Consider the following 25,514-nt stretch of genomic DNA (forward strand, 5'->3'; position numbering starts at 1 on the left):
TTACAATTAACTGTATACTTCTAATTGTATTAATTTACTTAACATTGATCTTAAAAATTGGTTTTGACAAGACTAGCGTGACAAAGTGAAAAAGCAGGATTCACTAATAGAATGAAAAAGCAAGATTCCAGATTTTATTTTTAAAAAGATCAAAAAAAAAAACACACCCACAATAAAATTTCTATGATCAATGAATTTTCAGGAAATGGAGCAAGTTGTTTTGGGACACATTCGAAACTGGTTAACTTGAACTTGGAAATGGGGTTTTGACGATGCAACTATGGGGAACAAGTCTCTGAACTAATTTTAAACAAAACCCCACAACCTCCCCCCCCAACTGTTCAAGTGGCACACAAAATAAATTACCATAAATTATACGCCAAGGCAACTTAAAAAACAAAACAAAACATGAGGCTGAGGATTTCCTTAGCTCCTCCAGGAAGTGTGTAACACTGCTTCTGGCCTGCGGGCTGGGGCAGAGGGGGACCTGTCAAACGTCAGGATAGTTGCAGTAATATACTGCAGAGCTGGCATCTGACACCACCGAGGAAATGGCCCCGTGGCTGTCTGGGAGATTCACACTAGAGTCATGTCCCTGGTAGGGGAGACCCATCTCGGGCTTGCACACAAAGTGCAGGTACTGTTCGAATTCCGTGCGGTCCACCTCCCCGAGGAGCTCCGTGTGCTGGCTGGGGTCCGCGCCGTCCCGGCAGGGTAGTGCCTCGGGAGGGGGTGATGGCTGCCCCGGACCCGGCGGGTGTGGGTGGTGCTGGTGCTGGTGCTGGTGCTGGTGCTGGTGCTGCGGCTGCATCTGGAAGCCGCGCCCGCCGCCCGCCCCAGGCGAGCCCATCGCGCCGTAGTACATGTGCAGGGCGCTGGGGGGCGCCAAGAGGCCCGACATCGCGGAGCCCGCGGGCTCCGGGCCGAGCCGGGGGTGCATGGGGCCGGAGGGCGGCTCCGGGGGGCCCGCGTAGTCCGAGACCTGCGCGTAGCTGTAGGTGCCGGCCGCCGGGCAGTCCCCGGGCAGCGGGGCAAAGAAGGCCGGGTCAGGCTCCACGCCGTCCAGCGGGGACGTGTCGGGCGTGGGCAGCGGGTAGCCGTCGAGCTGGGGCGCACCCAGGCCCTGACAGTCGCGGTAGTGGCCGCCCATGTGCGGGGGCAGCAGCGGCGGGCCCGCGGGGAAGCCCTGCTCGGGGAAGGGCAGGCCCAGGCCGTCCATGGCCACGCGGCCGCCCTCGGGGCCCAACGCAGCCGCCTGTGGCTCGCCGAGGCCGTGCAGAAAGCCGCCCTCCACCCGCTTCAGCCGCTTCACCTGCTTGCGCCGCCGCGGCCGGTACTTGTAGTTGGGGTGGTCCTGCATGTGCTGCACGCGCAGCCGCTCGGCCTCCTCCACGAAGGGCCGCTTCTCCGCCAGCGTCAGCGCCTTCCACGACTTGCCTGCACGGGCGTGGGAAGGTGGAGAGGGGCGCAGGACTTACCGGCTGCGCTCCCGCTCCAGGCCCCACCTGGCCCCACCTCTCCCGTCAGACCTTGAATTTGCAACAGGAGGAACAGAACAGGGTCAAGTTAACGAGTGGAGGTCTGGGAGGTCAAGTCTGAACACTTGAGGAAAACACGTCCTCTAAGAGTACCCCTCCCTTCTTTTAGGCTCCGGGAAGCGGCTTTACAGCTCACTCATCCCCGGTCGTTCGTAAAACTGAAAATGACACCTAGCCTGGGAAGGGACGGGGGCCGGGCACGACCGACTCAGCTCAGGGCCAGGGGTGCCTGGAAGCCGCCTTCCGAGAGCCACCGTACCCGCGGCCCTGGCCACCCGGGGAATCTAGGCACTGATGACCAAGGCCGAAAGCCGGTTTGGACAGTCGTAGAGCGGGAAGCGGGAAGGGAACGGAGAGCCTCAAGGAAGGAATTGGCCGCAGCACACCCCCGGTCTCGGGAGGAAGGCCCGCAAAAAACACACTTTTAGGCTCAAGGAAGAGGCTCAGCGATTCGCACTAGCGCGCGCGGCCGCCAGGGTCCCCGGCTCGGACTCACCCAGCATCTTGCTCAGCTCGGCGTTGTGCAGGTCGGGGTTCTGCTGCGCCAGCCGCTTGCGCTCGTCCTTAGCCCACACCATGAAGGCGTTCATCGGTCGCCGGATGCGAGACTCGCCCTTGGCTCGGCCCGCGGCCCCGGCCGGCGCTCCGCTGCTCGCCGACGCCTCGCCCTTCACCTTCATGTCCCCGAGGGGGCTCAGCGACTCGGCCCAGGGGCAGGGGCCCAGCCCGGCCATTACGGCGGGCAGCGCGCTCCGGGTCTGGCTCTGGTCGTCACTGGCGTATCCCGCATCCGGGCTGCTCATGGCTCTCCAGCCCTGCCCCGCAACCCTCCGCCGGACACGCCGCCTCCCCCGACCCGGGGGGACGGGGTGGGGAGCGAAGCGGGGAGATGCCCCGAGGGCTGCGCGGGTCTGCCGGCCCGAACCCGCGGCCTGCTATCCCCGACTGTCCCAGCTAACAGCGTAATCAAGTACCCCGGCTGGCCCAGAGACACTGCGGATGCCCCCGAGCTGCGGGGCCTTTTCTGCACAGATGTGGCCAATGGAGCGGCAGGGGCGGGCCGGGCCCGAGTCGTTAGGCCCACGCCCAGCTCGTGGTCCCAAGTCCCAGTTCAACCCCACGCCCGCCCCTTTCCCCTCCCCCGGCCCCGCGCCCGGGACTACACCTGCCCTCGGGAAAACTGGCTGGAGCTGCCGGGCTCTGGCGCCTCGTCCTCTCCGACCCGGAGAGGGAGACCTCTGAAAAACCTTCTGGGGGTGCTGATTGTGCCATGGGAGAGAGGTACTTGCCCAAGGTAGTTCAGATTGACATACTAAGCATCCAGTCTACTCTTTAAACTCATCTTTATTATACGAGCCAAGTTTGTTTCAGTGGTGAGTGACTTAGTTTATTTCCAGGGAACTTCTTGGGTGTCTTCAAATGTGTTTTCTCAAATGCGGAAGTCACTGTTGATAATAAATTGAAAAATATAATCTCTCCCCATGCACTCACCTTGCTTGTATTATATTCAAAATGCTATATGTCCAAGGTATATTCTAATTTTGTAAAACAAGATTAAATACAGAATGACGTTCTGTATGCAATATTCCATCACTCTGAAAAATTTAAAGCATGATACACCAACTCTTGAACATTTGTACATGAAATGTATGTAAGATAAACATAACAAAACTGTTTCTTATATGTGTTCAATAAAAAGAGGCAAGACAATTTTTATTTCTAAAATGTAAATACAACAGCAATATTTGTTTAAATGCCCAAGTCTGGGACGAGAGGAATCCTTTTGAGCAGCAAGTAACTGTATCTCTTAGCGTCAGTTAAAGGTAGTTATCCTGGCAGACAATTAGGAGATTTCTATACATTTGTTTAGATAAGAACGAAAATCTGAATGACTATTAAACTTGTGTTTAGATCTGAAAAAAAAAAATCTTTTCAGTGGAATTTTTAAACAACCCCTTATACACCTCATACAGGACTTATAAATGACACAGTATGCCACTCATTCTTCCTAGAGCCCTCCAAACATTAGCAAACTAGTTAATGAGGTTGACATTTTATCTTCCAGAAAAGGAAACTGAGGCACAGAGAGGTTAAAGAACTTGCCCTAGACCACAGATTTGGGAGGATGGAATTCACACTCAGCAGTCTGCCCTCAGACCTGGACCCCTAAATCATTAAGACGGGCTGTTGTGTTTGTGTATTTGTTAGTGTATTTATGGAGTTTTCAAAGGCAACTAACACAGCCATGCCTGCATAATTAGAGATAACTTTGCCAAAGAAATGAATACATCAATCTCCAGAATAGATTTTCTTTGTTCACTACCAAGAGGTGATGAAAAAGTAGAGCTTGCACCTGTGATCTGAGAGGTAAAATGCTACCACTTTTTGTGTGATATTACCAGGACAAAGTCATCTATCAAATCTGGCTTATTAGTGGCATCCATAAGAACACAGAGCGTTTCCAAACTCCTGGCCTTCAGTTTCTCTGTCCTTGCTCTTTCTCCAAAGAACTCTTACCCAAGAGAAGAGCCAACTCTTCTCTAACTCTGCTGGCTGCCCTCCCTTGCCTTAGTAGCAAGTCTCTGTACTGAGGACAAGGTAAGAAAGTAGTTCTAGTTCCCAGGTCTTTGAGGTTCAGACGAGAAGAAAACTTTAAATCTGCTTAAACAAATCATAGAAGGGTGCTGTTTCTAATCAGTAGTTTTGAAGCAGTTGATCTTAAACAAATTTAACTGATGATGTACTTTTCCTTTAAAGGTTTATTTTTTCTGAAAAAAATGGGCTTGAAAATAAAGCAAAAATTTACAGCAAATGATTATATAAGTAAGGAAACTAGGAGTAGACACAGCAATATTACAAATTAATCCCGTGGTGCTTTGCTTTTTGCTGTTGGTGATCTTTTCTAACTTTTCTGGATAGTAATAAATATCTGTTCAAAGATCTCAAAGCAGAATTTTCTCTTAATGGAAAATCTTTTATGAACTAAGAAGGTAAAATAAACACTGAAAACTAGACAAAAACAATGCCCGTTCCACAATCTATTTTACCTGTCTAGATTAATCTGTTTGACTGATTCCTTAAAAAGTAATAGAGTGCAGGAAATACAATCCAGATGTGAGTCTAAAAAGATGTACTTGCACGGATTTACCCTTGTATGCTCTCTTCATCCTCATGTTCTTCCTCGCCCAACCCAGTACAGGGAGAGCAGCACTTAGGAGCCACGAAGGTCGAGAAACTGATGGGGAAGAAAACCGAGGGGTTCCCCATTGTTATTTGCCCTTGTTCCCGGAGACTAGCTACTGATCTTTCTCAGGTAAGCTTGCTGAGAAATCAGGTGAGAGTACACATCCATCAGATGCAGCAGGAGCTTCGGATTTTGGCGCCCCTCCCCCTATTTCATGTAACACCTTCCCTGGGAGTTATAAGGTAGCAGTTTACTTAACAAATTTACCAGGAGGGAATTGTGGTGCCTTTCCAAGACTAGTCCCATTTACATAGTTACCTAGATCTAATTTCTTCTGAGCATTCTCTTGTCTTATATTCTGGGGGGAGATTGTTGAGGGTGGCGGCGCCGCTGACCCGTCCGCGGTATGTGTGGACTCTTCTTTTTCAGTCTCTTTACTAAACACGGTGTTGGAAGCCCAGCAGCTCGGGACGTTATCAGAGCCAGCCACAAATGCCACATGTAAAGCAGCAAACATCCGGAGCAGCTTCCTGCAAGCCTTGCTTTTCTCAACACGAGAGATTTACGCGGGGGGGTGGGGAGGACAAGTTTCACGAGTAAGAGCCGTGTACGTTCGCTCGTGTAGCCGGCCGGTGCATTCGCATTGCACGGCCCGGGCTGCCTGGGCTCCCCGCTACCGATTGCGCTCACTTCCCCGGGTCCCTGGGCCGGCCCGGAGGCTCGGAACGCTGAGCAAGGAAGCCACTAGAGTAGCAAGAAGCTGTGCCCCTTACCACTTGGGGCCTCTGGTCGGCGAGCGCATAAGTTAACCCGGGTAGGTGGCGAACTGCGGTTCAGACCTGAAGGAGTCAGAGCCACGCTTATCCGCGGGCCCCTGCGTGACCGGGCGAAGGCTGGGTGATTTCCGGCAGGCTTTTGTGTTTTCGATGCCGGGAAGGCGGGAGCCGGACGAAGGACGCTCAAGTCTATCGGGAAGGGCCGTGGGCACCCAGGCAGATCCGGGTTGGCTCTGGAGAGCAAGGCCGTGGGGGCGGGGGGCGGGTAGTGCGCGCCGCAAACCCTGGGAAAACTCCGGGGCGGCCCGCCGATGAATAGACAATGGTATCCCTGGAACAAAGAACAACAATAAGGCCTTTGCATTTATAAATTGTGCGCGGGCCGCTGCCTCCGAGAGCCGAGCACGAGGTGGCGTGCGGCGGCGGAGCGCGGCCGAGGGCTCCGCACCTCCAGGTAGGGCCGCGCAGCCGGAAGCCGCCGATTCGCACCTCGCGCCCCGGCGCCGTCTGGGCGGCGGCGCCGCGCCCCTTGATACCTTTTGCGTCCCCTCCCTGTCCCCGGGCCAGTCCCCCGTGGGCCCGGGATGCAGGTCGAAGGTCGCGGGCGGAGGGTAAAGGTGGGGAGGGAGGAATGGCCCGCAAGATAGCGGGGTCCGAACCCGTAGATGCGGCAGCGCGCCCGGACCCAGCCCCGGCCCTGCCCCTGGGCTGCGGCAGCCTCTCCCGCAAGGGGCTGGTGAGGGCGACGGGGAGCGGGGCCCTTGGGGAACGTTTGTTCCCGACGAGGATGGGAGCGAGTGTACATTCTGCTTCCACGGCCTCTCCCACTCCTTCCGCCCACATCCCTCCCCAGTCCGCTGTCCCTCCGCGCGGCTGCCCCGAACCCCTCCCTGGCAGCGGCGACTCCTCGACCATATCCCGGTTCCCGCTTGACCCCGCCTGGGGTTGCACAGGCGAAGCAGGAAATGCGCTGTTCCCGGCCCACTTCCCTGCCCAGAAACTCTTACGCGGGGGTGTTTCTTAGATCCCCTACACCTCCAACCGTGGGCCTGGGTTGAGATGTGTGGGCTACTTGTCTTTGTTGCCTGGCATATGGAACCTCAGACTCCTGGGGGGCGGTAGCGTTGGGAGTGAGGTAGAGACAGTGTAGCTCCTAACCCAGGACAGGTTACATACACACTCCTGCTCATCTGTCTCATATCTCCCTCGAAACTTGAAAGGGAATTTCAGTAGCAGCACGGTTTCTATACATCCACTGCTGCTGCTGACCTCCTGCCACCGTCCCCGCCCATACCCTAGAAGAGGCCAGGGCTTTCCTCAGAGAGTTGTATCCTCAACTCACCAGTCAGTCTTATCAGCAGCCTGCCCACTGTGAGCAGAACACTTCCACTCCCACCGGAGGGGAGCAGACACGGTCCCTGCCCCAGAGGAATGTACAGTGCAGTATCATTAGTCTTCCTCCCTGATTTATTAACTTCCAGCTGGGTGTTCTAGGCCTGTTCTCCTGTAATAATTTGTTCCTGGCATGTAAAGGTGATGCTGACATCAGTAGGTCAAGCGCTTTGAGATATTTTTTTCTAGGACAGGTAATAGGTTGCCTTTCTACCCTGGAAACTCTGGCTTGCCAAGTTTCCCTAGTAAGCAGGGCTGGTTCACGCCAGATGGTTGGTTAAGGCAAGGTGTGCATTCTGTTATCACAGAAGTGATCAAAGTTAAATAGGTCATAGGACAGACAGGCCACTCCTGCCAGTGTTCACTACCCGCTCTTCTGTGCAACTTTGGCCACAACCATATCAGATTTTGAAAGGGTACCAGAGTGGCTTCTAAAGTTTCTAAACAGAAAATATTAGGGACCCTAGCTGGATTTCTTTGCAGTCAGTATTCGGTTGACCTCTGTTACCTAAATTTTCTTCGCTATCCATTTCTTGGACCTTGCTAACAACTTTGTCAATACCTTTTAATAGCAACAAAGGGTTTTTGGTACATTTCATTGTTATATCCTTAGAGCACACACAATCCATCCTTCTTTAATAGATTCTTCAGTGAACTATCACAGCTGCCCTGGATTGAGTCATGTGGTCATCTCCCTTGAAGGCGAGGCTCTAAGAATGATCTCTGTAGACCTCAGCAAAGACCCTGTTCTCATCTCAGACACATCTGTGTAGGCTTATAGTCATCTGACCTCAGGTCTGTAATCGTTCTCTCTCCCTCATTCACCAGGAGTTCAGTCTCCAGCATCTGAAATTCCACCTTTTCTGAGGATTAAGCCAAATTCTGTTTCTTTTCTGAAACCATTCTACTTGGAAGTGCTGGTCAAGAATGTACGTGGGTAATTTGGAGTAGAAATATAATGCAAAAACAATTGTCTATCTTTGGGGGATTTTTCAAAACCAATCTTTAGTATTAACTGCTTTATAATCCTAGAGTACAGCTTACAAAGCAATGTCACTAACCCCTCTGACCCTCCCACAGCCCTGTTGGTAGCAGGCAGGGTGGCCTTTGTTGCTAGCTCCATTTTTCAGAGGAGATTGAAACTGAGAAAGAATAGATGACTTGCTCGAGATGACATAGCAAGGGGGTTTGGGCCACCTATCTGCCCTTCCTGTTAACAGTAGTGGGTCTTGTTTTAAATTTATTTCCATGCCATGTCTACAGCCAATGAGGGACTTCATGGAATTTGGAGGGACTAAAGAAAGACAGCAGATAGGTGAAGATGGATTAAGGACCCTTGACACAGAAACTTGCAGTGTTGTTCCTAACTGGGTCATGATAATTTTTAAATATCAGAGATGCAGTGGTATAAAAAAAATATTTTCATTGAGAAGATCTGTAACTAAATATTTTTATTAGATCACAGAATTTAAGCCCTAGATGACATCTCATTTATTTTGACTATTACTAGAATTACAAACAAATTCTAATTCAGCTGAAAAAAAATGAGAACAGTTCAAAGTTAAATGGGGATGAAGTTCAAATGTAAGGAAGTTGAGGTCTTGGAAGTTCTGCCCTTCTATGTCACACTCATTCAGACTGAAAGAGACTTAGTCAATTATACTGAATTGTGGTCTCATCCATCACCTGTTTAAGGTATAAGCTATTGGCCTCCTCTAGACTCACTCACTACTGAACCAATCTTAAAGACATAAAAACACACAGCAGGTAAATTAAATGCTCTCCATTCTTACTGTTTGGGAGAGAAATGGATGGCAAATATTATCAATTCTATTTTACAAAGTGGAAAAATAAGGCACAGAGCAGTTGGGAAATTTGCTTAATGTTTCCAAATCAGCCTGAGAGACAAGAGAGTAATCTGTTCATTTAGTCAACAAATAATTATCCAGCACCTGTAAATCGAGGGTTAGTACAGCATGACACATTGGTTATGAGCACACATTTGGGAATTGAACTGCTTGGGACTGAATTCCAGTTCTACAGCTTAGCAGTTGTGTATCCTTGGATATGTTACTTAAACCGCTTTATACCTCATCTGTAAAATGGAAGGTAATGATTATAATGACCTCAGAGAGTTTTATGAGGATGAAATGAGTTAATTGTTCACAAACTGCTTAGCATAGGACCAGGCACATACTGAGTGCTACACAGATATTTAATAAATGACATTAAATTTAAGTTTATACATGTTACCATATGAAAATATGTTGGGAAGAAGAAATAAAATAAAGCTACTATAGTATTGAGGGTCCATGCATTATAACAACTAAACAAATAAACATACTTTTATAATGTGTTAACATTTATGATAGCTAGTAATAACTAACATTGTAACACATTAATCAAAATTGTTATACTAGCAAAGCTTTCAGAGAGGTCTCTATAAACTACTGTGCATTTTTCTAATTACAATTGAATATGAACATTTTTACTCTGGTGTTAAAAAGATTCCCTGTTTTATGAATGTCAACCTTCTAAAACTCTGTTACAAATAGAAAGGAAAAATACTATAGAATGGTAAAACGTTCAAGATTCTATTAGAAAATCTTTGAAATAAAAAGAGGTACCTTAGGCTGGGCGCGGTGGCTCACGCCTGTAATCCTAGCACTCTGGGAGGCCGAGGTGGGCGGATCGTTTGAGCTCAGGAGTTCGAGACCGGCCTGAGCAAGAGCGAGACCCCACCTCTACTAAAAATAGAAAGAAATTATATGGACAGCTAAAAATATATATAGAAAAAATTAGCCGGGCATGGTGGCGCATGCCTGTAGTCCCAGCTACTCCGGAGGCTGAGACAGGAGGATCACTTGAGCTCAGGAGTTTGAGGTTGCTGTGAGCTAGGCTGACGCCACAGCACTCACTCTAGCCTGGGCAACAGAGTGAGACTCTGTCTCAAAAAAAAAAAAAAAAAAAAAAAGAGATACCTTGTAAATTATCATTTACCTGGGTCGGCCTAGATTCTTCTTCTAAAGACATAGAGGCAAAGTTCAATCTCAGTAACTGTGCTTAATACACATGTATTCCAAAGGGAGAATAACCACAAATGTACTAACTTGTCCTAGATCTTTCTGTGTTGTATAGTGAAAAAATTCTAAATTCTAGTCTTTGTTGTTCAATAACTTACTCCTAGATAAACAACAAATCACTTAAACTGCTTTATCCTTGATTTTCTCAAAAAAAAAGTGGGTGGGGGGAATATCTGATCTCTTCCCAACTTTTTCAGATAAAGAAAGTGAACAAATAATCATAAAGACTTTTTGCAAAGTAAAAGCATGAGTAAAACTGTGCTAGTGTGGGTGCAAGTATGTGTGTCTGGGGATCTCTGGGGATATGTGGATTTAGAGAAAATTCTTTGTACAGAAAAAAATACAAATTGGGATAAATGGAAGTCAAGGATTGTGAACAAGACGGTACTGCTTTGGAACATAATGGAGTGCTGTTGTATGTTAGAGCAAAAGCTTTTTAAACATCATTTTTAATTAATTATCACACAGAGGGTCCCACCTTTGATCCAGAGGAAAGCAGATTCTATTTTATATGAACTAAGACTGGATTTACTGGATTACCATTATGTTAGTAAAGCTAATAGGTTATTTCAGGGCGTACTTTAAAAGTAGAGTTTGGAGACAAAATAGACAGCTCTTTCTTTCATGTAACATTTCCATGTTACATTTGCCGATTATGTAACATTTTCCTGGCAATTACGGAATATGGGAGCCGAAAAGGACTACATAACCCCCCTTCTGCTTTCCAAGTTCTAGAATTCCTAGTGAGAGTATTGAAACATGGAAATGTCTTCCATATGAAATATTCCATGTTCACTAAAAATGAAAGTGTTTGTTACTTATACAGCTGTATAAATACACAGATATTCTTTTAAAACCATTCATTTTGAAATAATTTCAAACTTGCAGAGAAGTTGTAAGAATAGTACAAAGAACTGTAACACCCTCACTGAGACTCTCCAGTATGTTAACATTTTATCTTTTGCTCCATTTCTATCTAAATAAACACAAACATTTCCCCACATTTGTTCCATCTCACTCTCCCTTTCTAAATATATGTAAATGTATAGAACAATATAAATGTAGAATACATTAGTGTATAATACATACATTAACACATACTAATAGATTATAGATACTACATAATATATAATATGGATATATTGTTATATATTAAATCATATTTCTAAAGGTAGGTCATTAATCTTTCTCTGAACCATTTGAGGGCAAGCTGTAACATGCTGTCTCTTTATTAACTCTGAATACTCCAGTGTGTATTACCCTAAAATGAGGACACTCTCCAATGACCATCAAAAAAACCATACAAATCAGGAAATTAACATGACTATATCATACATCACTGCCACCTAAGCCACAACTCAATCCAAATTTTGCAAACTGCTTCGACAACGTTCCTTTTTCTCCTCCTTGTCCAACATCCCATCCAGGATCATGTTATTTATTAAAAGTTATCAAGTCTCTTTAATCTTTTCCTATCTCTCTTATGGCCTTTATAGTTTTAAGAGTGCAGGCCTTTCATTCCGAGGTTGTCCCACAGCCGGGTCCATCTGATGTTGGCTCATGCGTTCCTTGCAGGAAAACCACAGCAGTGGTGGTGTGCTCCCATCAGGGCACGACAAGAGAGGACGGGTGATGTTAACCTTGGTCACTTGGTCAAGTTGGTGTCTGCCCGTTTTCTCTACCTTCAAGTCACCATTTTTCCCTTTGTAATAGAGAAATATTTTTTGTAGTGGGGACTCTGCTGTTATACTAATATCCTGCTCCTCGTCAAAGCTCCACCTACCTTCCTTAGTGTCCACTCAGCAGGTGACAAGTGGTGGCCTACTATTCCCATCATGCCTTCCATCTTCACATATTCCTTCTGCTGTAAGGATATTCTCCCTTCCTTTATTTAGTTGTTTGTTTATTTGTGTCAGTATGGACTCGTGGATTCCCTGTTTATTCAATGGCTTGTCTTTCTTAACTGAAACTATTTGTCTGGGTGCTCCAGTTGCTGCAGTTGGCCAGCGGGGTGCCTTTCAAGCTAACTCCTATATCCTTTCAATATGCTCTTATCATCCTTTGACCATTTCGATAGTTTTTGGCAGAACACAATATTCCAGGCTCATTTTGTGTGTTCTCTGCTTCAGCCCTGGATCCAGTCATCATCTCTCCAAGGAGGCAGGAACATTTTTTGGTGGAGGATGGCTTTCAGAAATAGAAGTCTGGGTTCTCATCAATACTGGGGTATCATTGCTTCTAGGAACCCTCAACACACAGAGCTAGGAAATATATGTACACATATGTGTATATGTGTGCATGTCCACATACACATGTATCTACAAATTTCTATATATACCTCTTTGTGTGTGTGTGTGTGTGTGTGTGTGCATGTACCTTGTGTTAATTGAGGATACTTCCAATTCTATAGGATTCTTTCTAGGCTGCTACCTTGGCATATTTGAAAATCCGTTTGCTGGCAGTGAGGAACCTGGCTTCTATTTCTCTCAATTTGTGCGCATATGTGTTCATTGTAATCAGTCTCCAACCCTCCACCTGCTACTCTTGGCCCCCTTTCCTTGGCTTCCAGGCATAGCAGCACCCCTGTGCAGACTTTCCCCAACCCTGCTTCCTTCAAAGCCAGGGAAAGAATTACTTTAAAATAATAAGGATTTATTTTAAAATTATGTTAAGTATCAAATGTGACCATAAACTGTAATATCAAAGTTATCTTCTTCACTGTCTTTACCTGCTGGCATATTCCTTGGGAATAAATTAAAAACAAAGTCACAAGGCATTATTTGTGTCTTGGATAGAGTCACTCATAGTTTTGAAACTATAAGATTGTACCCATCTAATAGTACAATTTTTGGTTTTTAAGAACCAAAAAATATTCCTTGGTCTTTCAGTCATGGCTAAAGCAAAACTAGAGATTGTCTTGACCTTGTAGGATTCTTTTTTTTTTTTTTTTATTGCCCGGGCTGGAGTGCTGTGGAATCAGCCTAGCTCACAGCAACCTCAAATTCCTGGGCTCAAGCAATCCTACTGTCTCAGCCTTCCAAGTAGCTGGGACTACAGGCAGGCGCCACTATGCCTGGCTCATTTTTTCTGTATATTTTTAGTTGTGCAGCTAATTTATTTCTATTTTTTTAGTAGAGACAGGGTCTTGCTCTTGCTCAGGCTGGTCTCGAACTCCTGAGCTGAAACAATCCGCCCGCCTTGGCCTCCCAAGTGCTAGGATTACAGGCGTGAGCCACCGTGCCTGGCCAGATTCTTTTTTTTTTAAAAAAAAAAAAAAACCTTAAGGAAGAAAGAGGGATAAGCATTAAATAATATTTTCCAGAAGTGTTGATAGAATTTGTGGCAACTTTGAGGAAAAACTTCATAAATATATTGCCTCTCCCCACTGCCAGCCACACCCACACACACATTACTCTTCATGATCTTAGATGAAGAAAATAATGCATAACAAGTCAGATTTCATGCCTTGCCCCAAGTGCAGAGGTTGGCCAATCTAATTTATACCGCTCCTATGCATGATTGAATTTCCATGAGTCATTTCCATCTTCAGCGTGAGAGAGAGTTCGGTGGAACTACATTAAAATGAAGACCTGTGTCTCCCAGGCAGGCTCAGTGGCTCTGAACTCTGCATCCCCCTGTGTGGCACTTTCTCTGGGCGGGGCTCGGGATTGGCCCTGCTGGCAGCTGAGAAAGCCTGCCAGCCACAGGTACAAGTGTAGCTGCAATGGGCCAGCCAAGGCACCTAGACAGGCTCTTCTCTCGTTGGCAAATCTTTTCTCCCTTTCCAGAGCTAAAGGAGGAAAATCTGACTGGGTCATGTCTACAGAAAAGGCGATGATAAAATATCCCAGAGCCAGAAGGGCAGCCTCTGTTTAAGCAAAGCCTCTAAGCATGAATGATTAAATAATATCAATCATATGTGTATGTACTAACTGGTTTGGTCATTTTGTGTAGCAAGACTCACAAAATATTTCTAACATATCAACTCAGTTATAGGGTGCTTGTTGAAACTTTTATTTTTGAGAAGTTTGTCTTCAATAGTTGGAGGGCTAAGCTAATTTGATTTTGCCAGTACTTATTTTATTCTATTTAACAAATGAATTATTATAGCGTATTTATAAGGATGATTAATATAAATGCTTTTTAATCTTTTGCCTAGCATTTGATTTAGGTACATTTTAATGGTGAACGTGCCTTGCACTTTCCAATGCACATGAATAACACCACACTTGCCAATTCCAGGTCAGTCCTATGTCAATATTCTGTCCATTCTAGTGGCCTGCAGGACCCCACATGAACTGGCTCTTTCTTATCTCTCTACTCTTGTCTCTCGCAACTCTCTGCCTCCCTCATTCAGTTCTAGCCAACTGGCCTCTGGCTGTACCTAAAACATGCCAAGCTCTTTCTTGCGCAAAGCCAATGTTCTCTTTCCTCTGCCTAGAACTAAGGTCCCAGTATTTTCCTGTGATTAGGTCCCTCGTTCAGTGACACCTACTTTGGGAGACCATCCTACCTGGAAGAGTCAATGTGCCTCAACTCCTCCACAAACTGGTGACACTTTTTTCTCTCACCTACTTTATAACTTTTTAAGGCACTTATTACTGGAAGCCATTATATTTTATGTTTGTGTGTTCTCTACTTCTGCCCATTAGAATGCCAGCTCCCTGAGCTGTCACCTGTGTTGTTCATTGCTGTACCCTGTCCCCATGCCCAGAACCGTTGAGATTGGCCAGTCATGGGAACTTGGCAAGATTTGCTGAATGAATGAAAGAGCACTTGAGACGGAGCATTATTAAGGGATTTCTCTAAGGCCCTAAGATAGAACAAAACTGGGGAAGCTTTGCCTGTTGGTTAGTCCTTTAGTAGGTGTTTTCAGGTCCCCTCTTGTTCTTTAAAACACTCTTCCCCCTTATGGCTTTTATTGCTTTTATTGAAACCTCATTATGTCACTTTAAGAGGAGGAATGTCTCCTTCAGGGGACCCCTAGGGACATGTATTTCATTAACAGTATTATCTCACAGAGTAACTAAGAACTTTCAAAAGAAGGGTGATAGTTATAAGAGAGTCTAAATAATTTTGACTGATTAGGTATCTTAATCCAGTTGCCAGTTAATTGTGTTTGTTTGTGATTAAGAATATGATTTTCACCTGCTCCCCCTCCACAATCTCCCAGTGTTTGGAGAAAGCCAATCTCCCTGCTCACCGCCTATCTGCTGCGAGCTCTTTGAAGGTGTTTGCTGAGGGGATGAGAACACAGCTATCGCCTGGAGCCTGGAGCTGGGAAGAAGGAATCCCTGCCCAGCCACCTGCAGGCTAAGAAAGATCCCTCCGCCCATGGCAAACACAGGACATCTGAGGACAGGAGCTCCCTCCCCACCCCCTCACCCTGTGCCCACATCACTATTTCTAGGGAGAAAATAACTCAGTCATAGAAATGCTGATCAAAACTAAATGTTCTCAGAGACTTTCTGTGCAGAAGGGTCAGATTTTTCCTTTATTTCCAATCTGTCACACAGTGATACTTTTAAAAATAAATCACTAGAAAAATAAAATAAAGGCATGCGAAATACAAGCTCATGTTTTTTATTGTAAGTTTCAGCAGACATCAGATGACTCTCAAATTGCTCCCGAAGTCCTGCCCCTGCAGGCGGGGTATAGACCGTGCGCGGAGGCCTGAGAGCGGCAGCCTCTGTTCGTTTTGCAGTTTTAAGTCACAAAGTCCTTACTTTAAAAAAGAAAAAAAAAAAAAAAAGGAGATCTCAAAGGGATTATAAAGGTGATATTAGATGAAAACTTCTATCACTCATAGGCACTGACTGCACAACATGCCGTATGTTGACAGTATTCTTCGTCGCACAACCTGGTTGTCGCACAACCAGGTTATTTGCCGGGACAGTCGGGCCGGTGGGCCTTGGCCCGTGGAGATGGGGCTGCCGTCAGCACCTCTGCTGGGATTGGTTTAGGGGTGGCTGGAGAGAAAGGATTGCAAGGCAAACTCTGTGGCGAAGAGGAAAAGGGGAACTGGAGCTTTCGGGTTAGCGTAACCTTCCAGTGACCCGCTTCTCAATCACAGATTTGAGTTCTTTCTTCTGCTGCCAAATATTTAAACCTGTTTTATTAACCATAGCTACTCCTACACATCAGATATTTCTTTTTCTATTTTACTGATGAAGAAACTGAAGTGAAATTCCCAACAGTAAATTTGGGGGATCTGGTGGCAGAAGCCAAAGCTGAAGGGTTTGGTCCTTTATCTGCAGCGTTTGGGGCTGACGGCTCCTTACCTGGCACGCCCTGCCTATGAGTGGGCAGGCTGCCCGTGCCTGCAGGGCGCCCTTTGGCTTTCTAATGGGATCAGGCTCTTTGGCCAAACTGTCCTCACCTAGAAATTTCAAGTCATGCCTTCACCCCATCCTTCGGCTCACCGGATCTTCTACCTTTCTAAGCACACTTGGAATCCCTTGAATTCCCATCTTTTGTTCCCACCATGGACATCAAAGAACCACAGTTGCAAGTTTCCATATGTGGAACATTATAATATATAAAATATTGACTGCTTTGTTCCACTTGTTACTATACTAAGGTCTTTGTTCAAACAGCGGCCTGAAAGTTGTTGGATGGGGCATTGTATCTTCCAGGCAGATGCTTGAACTATTTATCCCCAATTCCATTCCTTCTAAATTGCAGCTAGCTGTACTCTCAAAGATGCTTATATTGTGTAGCCATACTCCCTGCATTTCAAGTTTCTTTATAAATAGCTTTCTTTCATTCAAATTATCTTATTTTACTATTTTACATGTCTGTACATTTTCTCTAAGCCAGGCAACTATGAAGTCTCTAGAGCAAGAACTTCCTGTACGGAGGAGATCTAAAACTGTGACACTATCAGAATTGCTGCAGCATGGAGCAGTAGTACACAGGGAGAAAAATGATTTCTTTTGTAGATTAATTTTCAGATATAATGGCTTCCACAATATATTTAAAATGGTATGTAGCTTTGGAAAGAAAAAAGTTGTTACAATAGTTGGTATTACTTTTTAAAAGACGTGAATGTGGAAAAGTTATTGTTTTGAAAAATATAATGTTTATACAGTACTTTGCAGAGTATTTTTATACATACTTCAATTTAATCGTGAAAATAACTCTACCAGTCAGATATTCTTACTGCTTCCATTTTTGTCACAAGAGGAAATGAAGTTCAGGGAAATGAAGTGACACGCCTAAAGTGACAAACTGGGAAGGATTGGATCTTCTTATCCCACAATTTATGCCGTGTTCCACACTGTTGATGTGGTTTTACACATACAAAAAGGACAATTCTACCATCTTCCTATACCCATTGTAGTATTTCTCCAGTGCTCTAGGAACACCAGTTTACTTTAGATCACTGTGAGCACTCTGGCTTGGTTTGACAACAGTACAATATGCTTCTTATTAAATAATTTGTGATGATACTTTCTATGTCCATAGACTAAGTGTCAATAATGAATATAGTAACACATAGCTTCCTAAATAGCTTGTAAACTCCTAGGGTAGCATGCTGCGGGTTTCCAAACTCCTCCCAACAGAGATTCTCCTCAGTGGATCAGCAGAGGGCCCTAGGAATCAGCAGTCAAGCACCCTAGTGGTCCTGTTCCCTAGCCAAGGCTGGGACACTGCTTTAAAGTAGTATACCCAATGCTGTTCCATAGAATTATTGCAACATAGATGAAAACTGTAATGCATACTAAGTTGAAATTCAGCATGCCCTGAGTACTGTTATTCCTAAAAAGCCAAAACAAAAATGCTACCTTAGCTTCTTAGTCCCCTGATAATTTGTAAAATAATAAAACTTCTGAAGAAAGGAGCTTCTTAACTTCATCTTAACCATTCTTTTCCCATAAAACGGATATTACCTGGACTATCTTTAATGCCTTTCCCCAAAGAGAAAAAAAATTATGACTCAAAGCTTTCTTGAGCTACATTCCCTTTTGTGATTCCAGCAGTGTCTTCCTGCCAGAGAGAATTCATTATTTATGTCTTCCATAGCTATTTGTCTTGATTTTGCTAACAGAGTTCAGGTCACCGTATAGTGCAGTTGGTTATTTTTGTTAAAATTTACCACCTTGTCTTATTCCTATTTATACCACTTTTCAACAGAAAGTAGGTGTTTAGTAAATACTAATTGGTTATAATTCCAATTTATTAAGAATGATGGAAAACAACATGGTATCCCTTTGACCTTCTTAAACTCTGTTTCCTATGTGTTTGTTCATTTCAGTTTCAAGCATCTTAAGCCTTCGTGTACAGTCAGGCATCAGGGATCCATTCTGAGAAATGCGTAGTTAGGCAACTCCATTGCTGTGCGAACACTCTACACACCCAGGCCACATCGCATAGCCTGTTGCTCCTAGGCCCCAAACCTGTACAGCATGCTACTGTAGGCAATTCTAACACCGTGGTAAGTATTGGGTATCTAAACATGGAAAAGGTACTATAAAAATACAATATTATAGTCTTATGGCACCACCATCATACATGCAATCGCTTGTTAACTGAAAAGTCTTTATGAGGCACATGACTATCGCAGATATTGCTGGGCACATAATGCAAATTCAATCTGCCTCTATCAAGTACACATCTACCACTGAATTTCCATAGCCCCTGGGTTTCAAGTCATTTTCAGAAAGGTTCAAAATGGCAATCCAAATCCTTTATAAGCATTTGCAAATCATTCACTATGTAAATAAAACCATTTTAAATGTTTTATTACCACAATAATAAAGACATTTGAAACGTTTAGTCATTTGATTAAAAATAGATTAATCTGCATAAGGGATATATGGGGGGAGTTTTTGTACTTTTTTAAAGCAATTTTTCCATAAGTTTGAAATTATTCACAAGTAAATTTTTTAAGAAAACATTGAACATTAAACCTTGCAAACATTGTGCTAAGTGAAAGAAGCCCATCATAAAGGAGCACAATTTGCATGATACCATTTATATGAGATATCCAGAATAAGCAAATCTACAGACAGAAAATAGATTATAAGTTGCTTAGGGCAAAAGGATAAAAATGGATTGGGGGGGTGATGGCTAAAAGGTATATGGTTTCTTTTGAGGGAGATAAAAATGTGATAAACTTGGTTATGGTGATGGTTGCACAACTCTGAATATACAAAAATCCACTGAACTACACATTTTAGATGGGAAAATTGTATGGTATGTGAATTATATCTCAATAAAACAGATATTTTAAAAATTAAAAACAGAGACAATCTGGAAAAGACAGAGATATTAAAAGGCTTGTTTGACATTGGAAACTGTTTGAAAAGTGCAGCTGCTTTAGATAATACTAATCAGGGTATTATCTTTCCCCTCTCCCTCCCCCACTCAGCACATTCCACATTAGCATAAAGGGACAATCTTCTCCCCCAGGGTAGTTAATAGAAAAATGTTCTAGCACAGAAATTAATTAGTTTGTGGGATAATGTTAACATCTGACAAGTTTGGTTTTAAATTTTATCTACTATTTTATGTCTTATGTTCAACCTGAATTCATAGATATACTTCTGAAAGAGATTTTGCTTAAAGCAAATCTATTTCAGAATCCTAAATGAGATGCTTCCTCTCTTCCTATCTTCCTGCCTGGAATGGGTAAAATGAGTTTTCACTCTGTCTTTCTCAGTCTTATTAAGATTAAATGGCAATTAAGTTTTGTGCAGGAATACTAAGGAACTTAAAAGAGAGAGAGAGAGAGAGAAGTTAACATTAAGTTAATCAAGTTAAAAATGACACTCAGTAATTGCATGGATGGAAGAAAATCTACTTAAAACACATCCCTTTTTCCCTAATATATGAGTTAGCATGTTTTTTTATCAGGCATTCTCTCCCTCATTCATTTTGGGACTTATTGAAATATTTCAGAAGAATTTAGTTTAATGTTCATTGATATCAAGTAAGGGTAGGGGTTGGAAGAACCTGAAAAATATTTTGTGTGGGAGAAAATTTTCATCAGTAGTCAATATTTCATCTTTTTACATAAGGAATGAAACTGTTTTATAAATGGATTTAAAAGTCACACAACCCTGTTCTGTGTGAAAATACTTTCTTTAGGTGCCTACAGACTCATGACAAAGAGAACAGTTATTTCTCTGCAAATTGAGCTCTCTGCTAACCGGATTGTTTTCATTTAAGTATGAATGTCTGTGATAATATGCCAAGACGAGAAATCGCTAGAGAGTTCTACTTGGGTGCAAGAACACCGTTGCTTCAGTGTAAATGGAGGCAGTGTAGGTGCAGGTGATATTGGCATAATTACCACAAGAGGGTTAGCAAATGATTTTTCCCGACTACTGCTTAAACATCTTGTATGTCCTTCCTGCCTGAAAGGGACATATTTTTCTAAAATTGATTGTAGTACTGTTTTGGTTAGAAAACATTTGTTAGAAGAGAGAATAAGAGTTCTTCTAATGTTAAGTGATAAACCAAGAGCTTACTATTCAGTTTTAAAATCTGTGATGATTTTTTTCTACCAGAACAAGTAGTATATTGTAGTCAGAATGAAGAACTTTTGTTCATTTTTTGTTCTTTATTACCCTATGTTTTGGGAGAACTTAGTCACTTTTATTTGGGCCAGGAAATAAAAGCATTGTGGCCTTATAAAAGAATCAGACTTCTTGACAGCCAAATGGATGATTTATTTTTGCCCACTTTAACCTATTTCTGATATTCCCATAAAAATGGAATTTTCTACTTCAGTAGAACCAGATATTTCCTAATATAAAACAGGAAAACATTGTGAATAAAATTTAAGATCCAAAGAAAGACAAGTGTTTTAATGCTTCCCAAACAAACCTACAAAGAACAACAAAACGTTTCAGTTTGCAATTGTGTCTGCTATTATGATTATTCACATGTGTTTCTATATGCACAATCTCTCTATTTCTGATTTCAGAAAGCTCATTGGTGCAGGAGGGTCTAATAATTATTGTTCTCCGTACTGTTCTGATTATTCATATATATATATATATATATATATTCAAGCTTAGTACTTAATTTCAGAAGACATAGCCTCTTAATACTGTCAGATGATATATTTAACTCAAATGGAGGGACTACGGTAGACCAGATATCTGTTCTGTAATACCAACTTCACTAAATATTTCTGTGTTCTAGTTTATAGGCTCAATTTAAATTTTGATTCATCTAAGGGAAGAGAATTTTCTAGAAGGGCCAAGACATTGAGTTTTACTTAAAATCAGCTCTGAACTTAGGGACACTCATTCATCCCGCAAATCTATCCCAAAGTATTAGTTAGTAGAAGATCCCCCCAAGATATCTAAGAAAATATCATCTTTTACCAAATAGGTTATCATTAATTCTATTTGAAATAAATGTAATTTCTCTCCATGAAAAAAAAAAAAAAAGAAGAGTTTTAGAATGTAGTCATTTTGACCTACTTTTTACACCGGGGTTACTTTAAGTTAGATCAAACACAGGCTCTCTGCCTCAACTAAGTGGACATGCTAAACTGGCTCCAAAGTTGATTTGTGGAACTCAATTATGGACTTCTCAAAGTGTTCAAGGTTACTTTTCAATTTGTTTTAGCCAGAATCAATAAATCTCTCACCTGGGTTCTTTGCTGTACGTGTTGTACTGGTTAATCATGTATATACATGGCAGAGCACATTAGACTTGGAGAAAGAGTTTTCTGATGGGAGCCAATTTTTAACTACTGTACTGTTGAAATTTTAAAACAAAGGAAAACTGCTTCTGTTTATTATTAAGGTGTGATGGGAACTAAGAGCCATAAATAATCCTGCTGGCCAATTTCCAGGACCAGAAGAAGTAGAAAAAGACAGAGAGAGAAAAAGGGAGAGGGGGGCAGGGGAAGGAGAAGGAAGGAAAAGAAACTATCTTCTGAAATCGTTTTGTTGAGGAATCGTAACATTGAGAAAAGCCTTAATATTAATAGGGAGACACAAGTGCCCAAAATGAAAAGGGGAATAGTCAACTCTACAAATATAGAAACAAGCTTTCTTACATACATACATACATACATAATATTTAAAAAGACAGGATGCAGAGCTTTCTAGAGACTAAATAGTATATTGCAAATTTATGCGGGTAAATGTGGAAGAGCCGTGGCAGAGAGCATTTTAAAATTCACCTCTATGGTAACCCTTTCTCAGGCCAGCTCCCTCCTCTTTTCTTTGGATTACCCTGTTTTTATTTAGAACTATGAATAAAATTGGAGGTTCCATCTAATGGTGGATGGATGTAGTATGTACTTCAGTGGTGCCCAACCAATCTAATTCTGCCCAAACCAAGCTGAGGGCACTGCTCTGGATATCAAAACACCCCAGCTCCATGTTTTATGCTGTGCCACTAACTATCGTAAGGCTTTGGGCTAATCACCCTGTTTCTTCCTCCACAGAATAAGGGGTTGCACTGGATGACTCTTAGGTGCCTTCCAGTTTCCACATTCTCGGCTCTAATTCTCTATATGGCAATGAGATTTCAAAACTCCCACTTCTGATGAGGCAGGAAAGAAGAATATTTTTAAACCCATCACATTCTAGTGTGTATAAAAATCACCTGGGGGCACTGCAGGTTGGTGGCAACTTCCATGAATCTGCATTTTTACCTAGTATCTGGGAGGAGTCTCACCCAGGTGCTCCTAAGACCAGGTGAAGACCCCGTGGGAAAGACTAGCCCTAGGGATTTTCTTAAGCTTTTCCTGAAGAAGGATGTGAAAATCAAGACTCTTTAAATGGGTTTACCTAAGGGTATCTTTAACATTATGAATGAAAATAACAGCTTTTGCATTTAGGAAATTAACATATACAAAAAGCAGTCCCAGGAAGAGGAGCCAGAGTCATAGCTGGAGGACAATTTCTAGGTCTAAGATGTTTGTTCATGCTGTTTGCTGAAAAGAATGAGTATAGGAGATAAAGAATGACAAGAACAATGTATATTTTTAATTTTAGCAGAGATTATTTACTGTAAAAAAAGCACTGCAATAACCTCCCATTCATTAAATCTAAATACTAATAATTTTTTATATGCCTTAATACCATAAAGGGTGTATAACATTTCACTTTTTCTAGTCTTGCCCATTCTAAAGCTGCTTTTTAACCAACATCTCAAGTTGATGGCAGATCTAGTGTTGGCCCATTCACTCTTTCCTGATATGCAGTTCACATATGATACAATTCATTCTTTTAAAGTGTACAGTTCAATGGTTTTTAGTAGATTCACAGGTATCTGCAACCATTAATTTTAAAATGTTTTCATCACCCCCAAAAGAAACTTGTACGAGTCACCTCTCATTTCCCCGAAAACCTGGCCCTAAGAAAGTACTACCTATTTTCTATCTCTATAGTTTTGCCTATTTTGACCATTTCATAGAAATGGAATCATACAATATGACGTCTTTCCTGACCAACTTCTCTTACTGAGTACAGTGTTTTCAAGGCTCATTTTTGCCGTAGCATTTATCAGTACTTTGTAACTTTCTGTGGCTGAATAACACTCCATTGTATAGCTATGCCATGTTTTATTTATCCATTCATCAGTTGATAGACATTTGGGTTGTTGTTACTTTTTGGCTATTATAAATAATGTTGCTATGAACATTTGTGTACAAGTTTTTGTGTAGACTTATCTTTCCAATTCTCTTGGATAGAATTGATAGGTCATGTGGTAACTCTTATGTTTAACCACTTGAGGACCTGCCAGGCTATTTTCCAAAGTGACTGCACTATTTTAAAATCCTACCAGCAGTGTATGGAGGGTTACAGTTTCCTCATAACCTTATCAGTACTTATTACTATCTATCTTTTTGATTATGGCCATTCTAGTGGGTGTGAACCAGTATCTCACTGTGGTTTTGATTTGCATTTTCCTAATGACTGATGATACCAAGCACCTTTTCATGCACTTATTGCTATTTGTATATCTTCTTTGGAAACATGTCTGTTCAGATTCTTTTCCTGCTTTAACTTGGGTTATTAGTCTTTTGATTATTGAGCTGTAAGAGTGCTTTTTATGTTCTAGATACGAGTTCCTTATGAGATAGATGTATGATTTGCAAATGTTTTCTCCCAGTTGTGTTTTCACTCTCTTAATGATATCCTGGGAAGCACAAAAATCATTAATTTTTATGAAGTCTATTTTATCTTTGGTGGTTTGTGCTTTGGTGTCAGATCTAAGAACCTATTGTCTAATCTAAGTTCATGAAGATTTATGCCTGTTTTTTAAATGAATTTTATAGTTTTAGCTTACATTTCAGTATTTCAGCCATTTTAAAAAATTTCTATTCATTTTTTAATTGTGGTAAAATATACATAAAATAAAATTTACTATCTTGACCATTTTTAAACGTACAGTTCAACGTGTTAACTATATTCACACTGTTGTGCAACCATTACCATCATCCATCTGCAGAACTATTTCATCTTCTCCAACTGAAACTCGGTACGCGTTGAACAACTCCCAATTCCTCTCTCCCCCAGCCACTGGCAACCAGCATTCTATTTTATGTCTCTGTGAGTTTGACTGCCTCATATATGTGGAATTGTACAGAATTTGTCTTTTTGTGATTGGCTAATTTCACTTAGCATAATGCCCCCAAGGTCCATGCATATTATAGCATGTGTCAGAATTTCCTTCCTTTTTAAGGCTGAATATTACTCTATCGTATGTGTATACCACATTTTGTTTAGGTGTTTGATCCATTTTGAGTTAAGTGTCCTTTATGGTATGAGGTAGGAGTCCACCTTTATTCTTTTACATGTGGAAATCTAGTTATCTCAGCACCATTTGTTGCCTGTTCATTCTTAGCACAGATAAGTAATTGAATTTAAATAACTTTATTATTTCGTGTTTCAAATTCTTAAATGTCAGGGGAAAATAATCCAAAAACCGTTCCAAAAGATACAGAGCACATTCAGGATACTTTGTGTGTAGGTGACAATATGTATTTCAAGACAATATAAAAAGGAACATGTGACAATGTCATGTTTTTCTTCCCTGTACTCTAGAATTTTTCTTTTTCTTTTTACTATTGAAAATACATTGTCACTGCATATACTACTTTAGGGGTATTGTGACACTAAATAATACAAAAGACAACTTAGAAGAATTCAATATTTATTATTACCAATATTTAATAGTCATCATAAAGCATGCATATGGACATATAAATTAGAAGACTCATCAAAATCACTTCTGCTCCCTCTTTAGCAGTAATGTCAATCACCAAGCATGGATATATACTTCATTACCAATAGGTGGCGCTAGACATTTAGTCAGGATTTCACTCATTTTTACATTGCCCGTAACATACATAGCTATTAAGTCTCCCATGGAACAGAGAAGCAACCTCTAGAGAAGATACAGAGTGGGAGAAAATGGGCTCTTTTCTCATCCCAATGCAGTCACATTCAAACTGGCCATAGGTGAAGGCAGCTTTCAATTAAACTGACACCGACAGAGACATGTTTACAGATTTGAGTTGCCCCAATATCTCATAAGAAAAAGCCATCTTAATACTCTTCAG

The 25,514-nt window shown here is 42.5% G+C and overlaps 1 protein-coding gene across 1 annotated transcript; it reads right to left on the reverse strand.

Moving 5' to 3' along the window:
* Nucleotides 1-384: 384 nt before the first annotated feature.
* On the reverse strand, nt 385-2,375 carry SOX17 (SRY-box transcription factor 17). The gene is made up of 2 exons (XM_069466501.1): nt 2,035-2,375; nt 385-1,437 (listed from the first exon to the last, which is right to left on the reverse strand). Exons 1-2 carry the CDS (start codon nt 2,339-2,341, stop codon nt 491-493), a joined length of 1,254 nt encoding a protein of 417 aa, XP_069322602.1. The 5' UTR covers nt 2,342-2,375; the 3' UTR covers nt 385-490.
* Nucleotides 2,376-25,514: the final 23,139 nt, after the last annotated feature.

Source organism: Eulemur rufifrons, chromosome 3 (assembly GCF_041146395.1).
Source record: "Eulemur rufifrons isolate Redbay chromosome 3, OSU_ERuf_1, whole genome shotgun sequence".
In the NCBI taxonomy this organism is placed as follows: domain Eukaryota; kingdom Metazoa; phylum Chordata; class Mammalia; order Primates; family Lemuridae; genus Eulemur; species Eulemur rufifrons.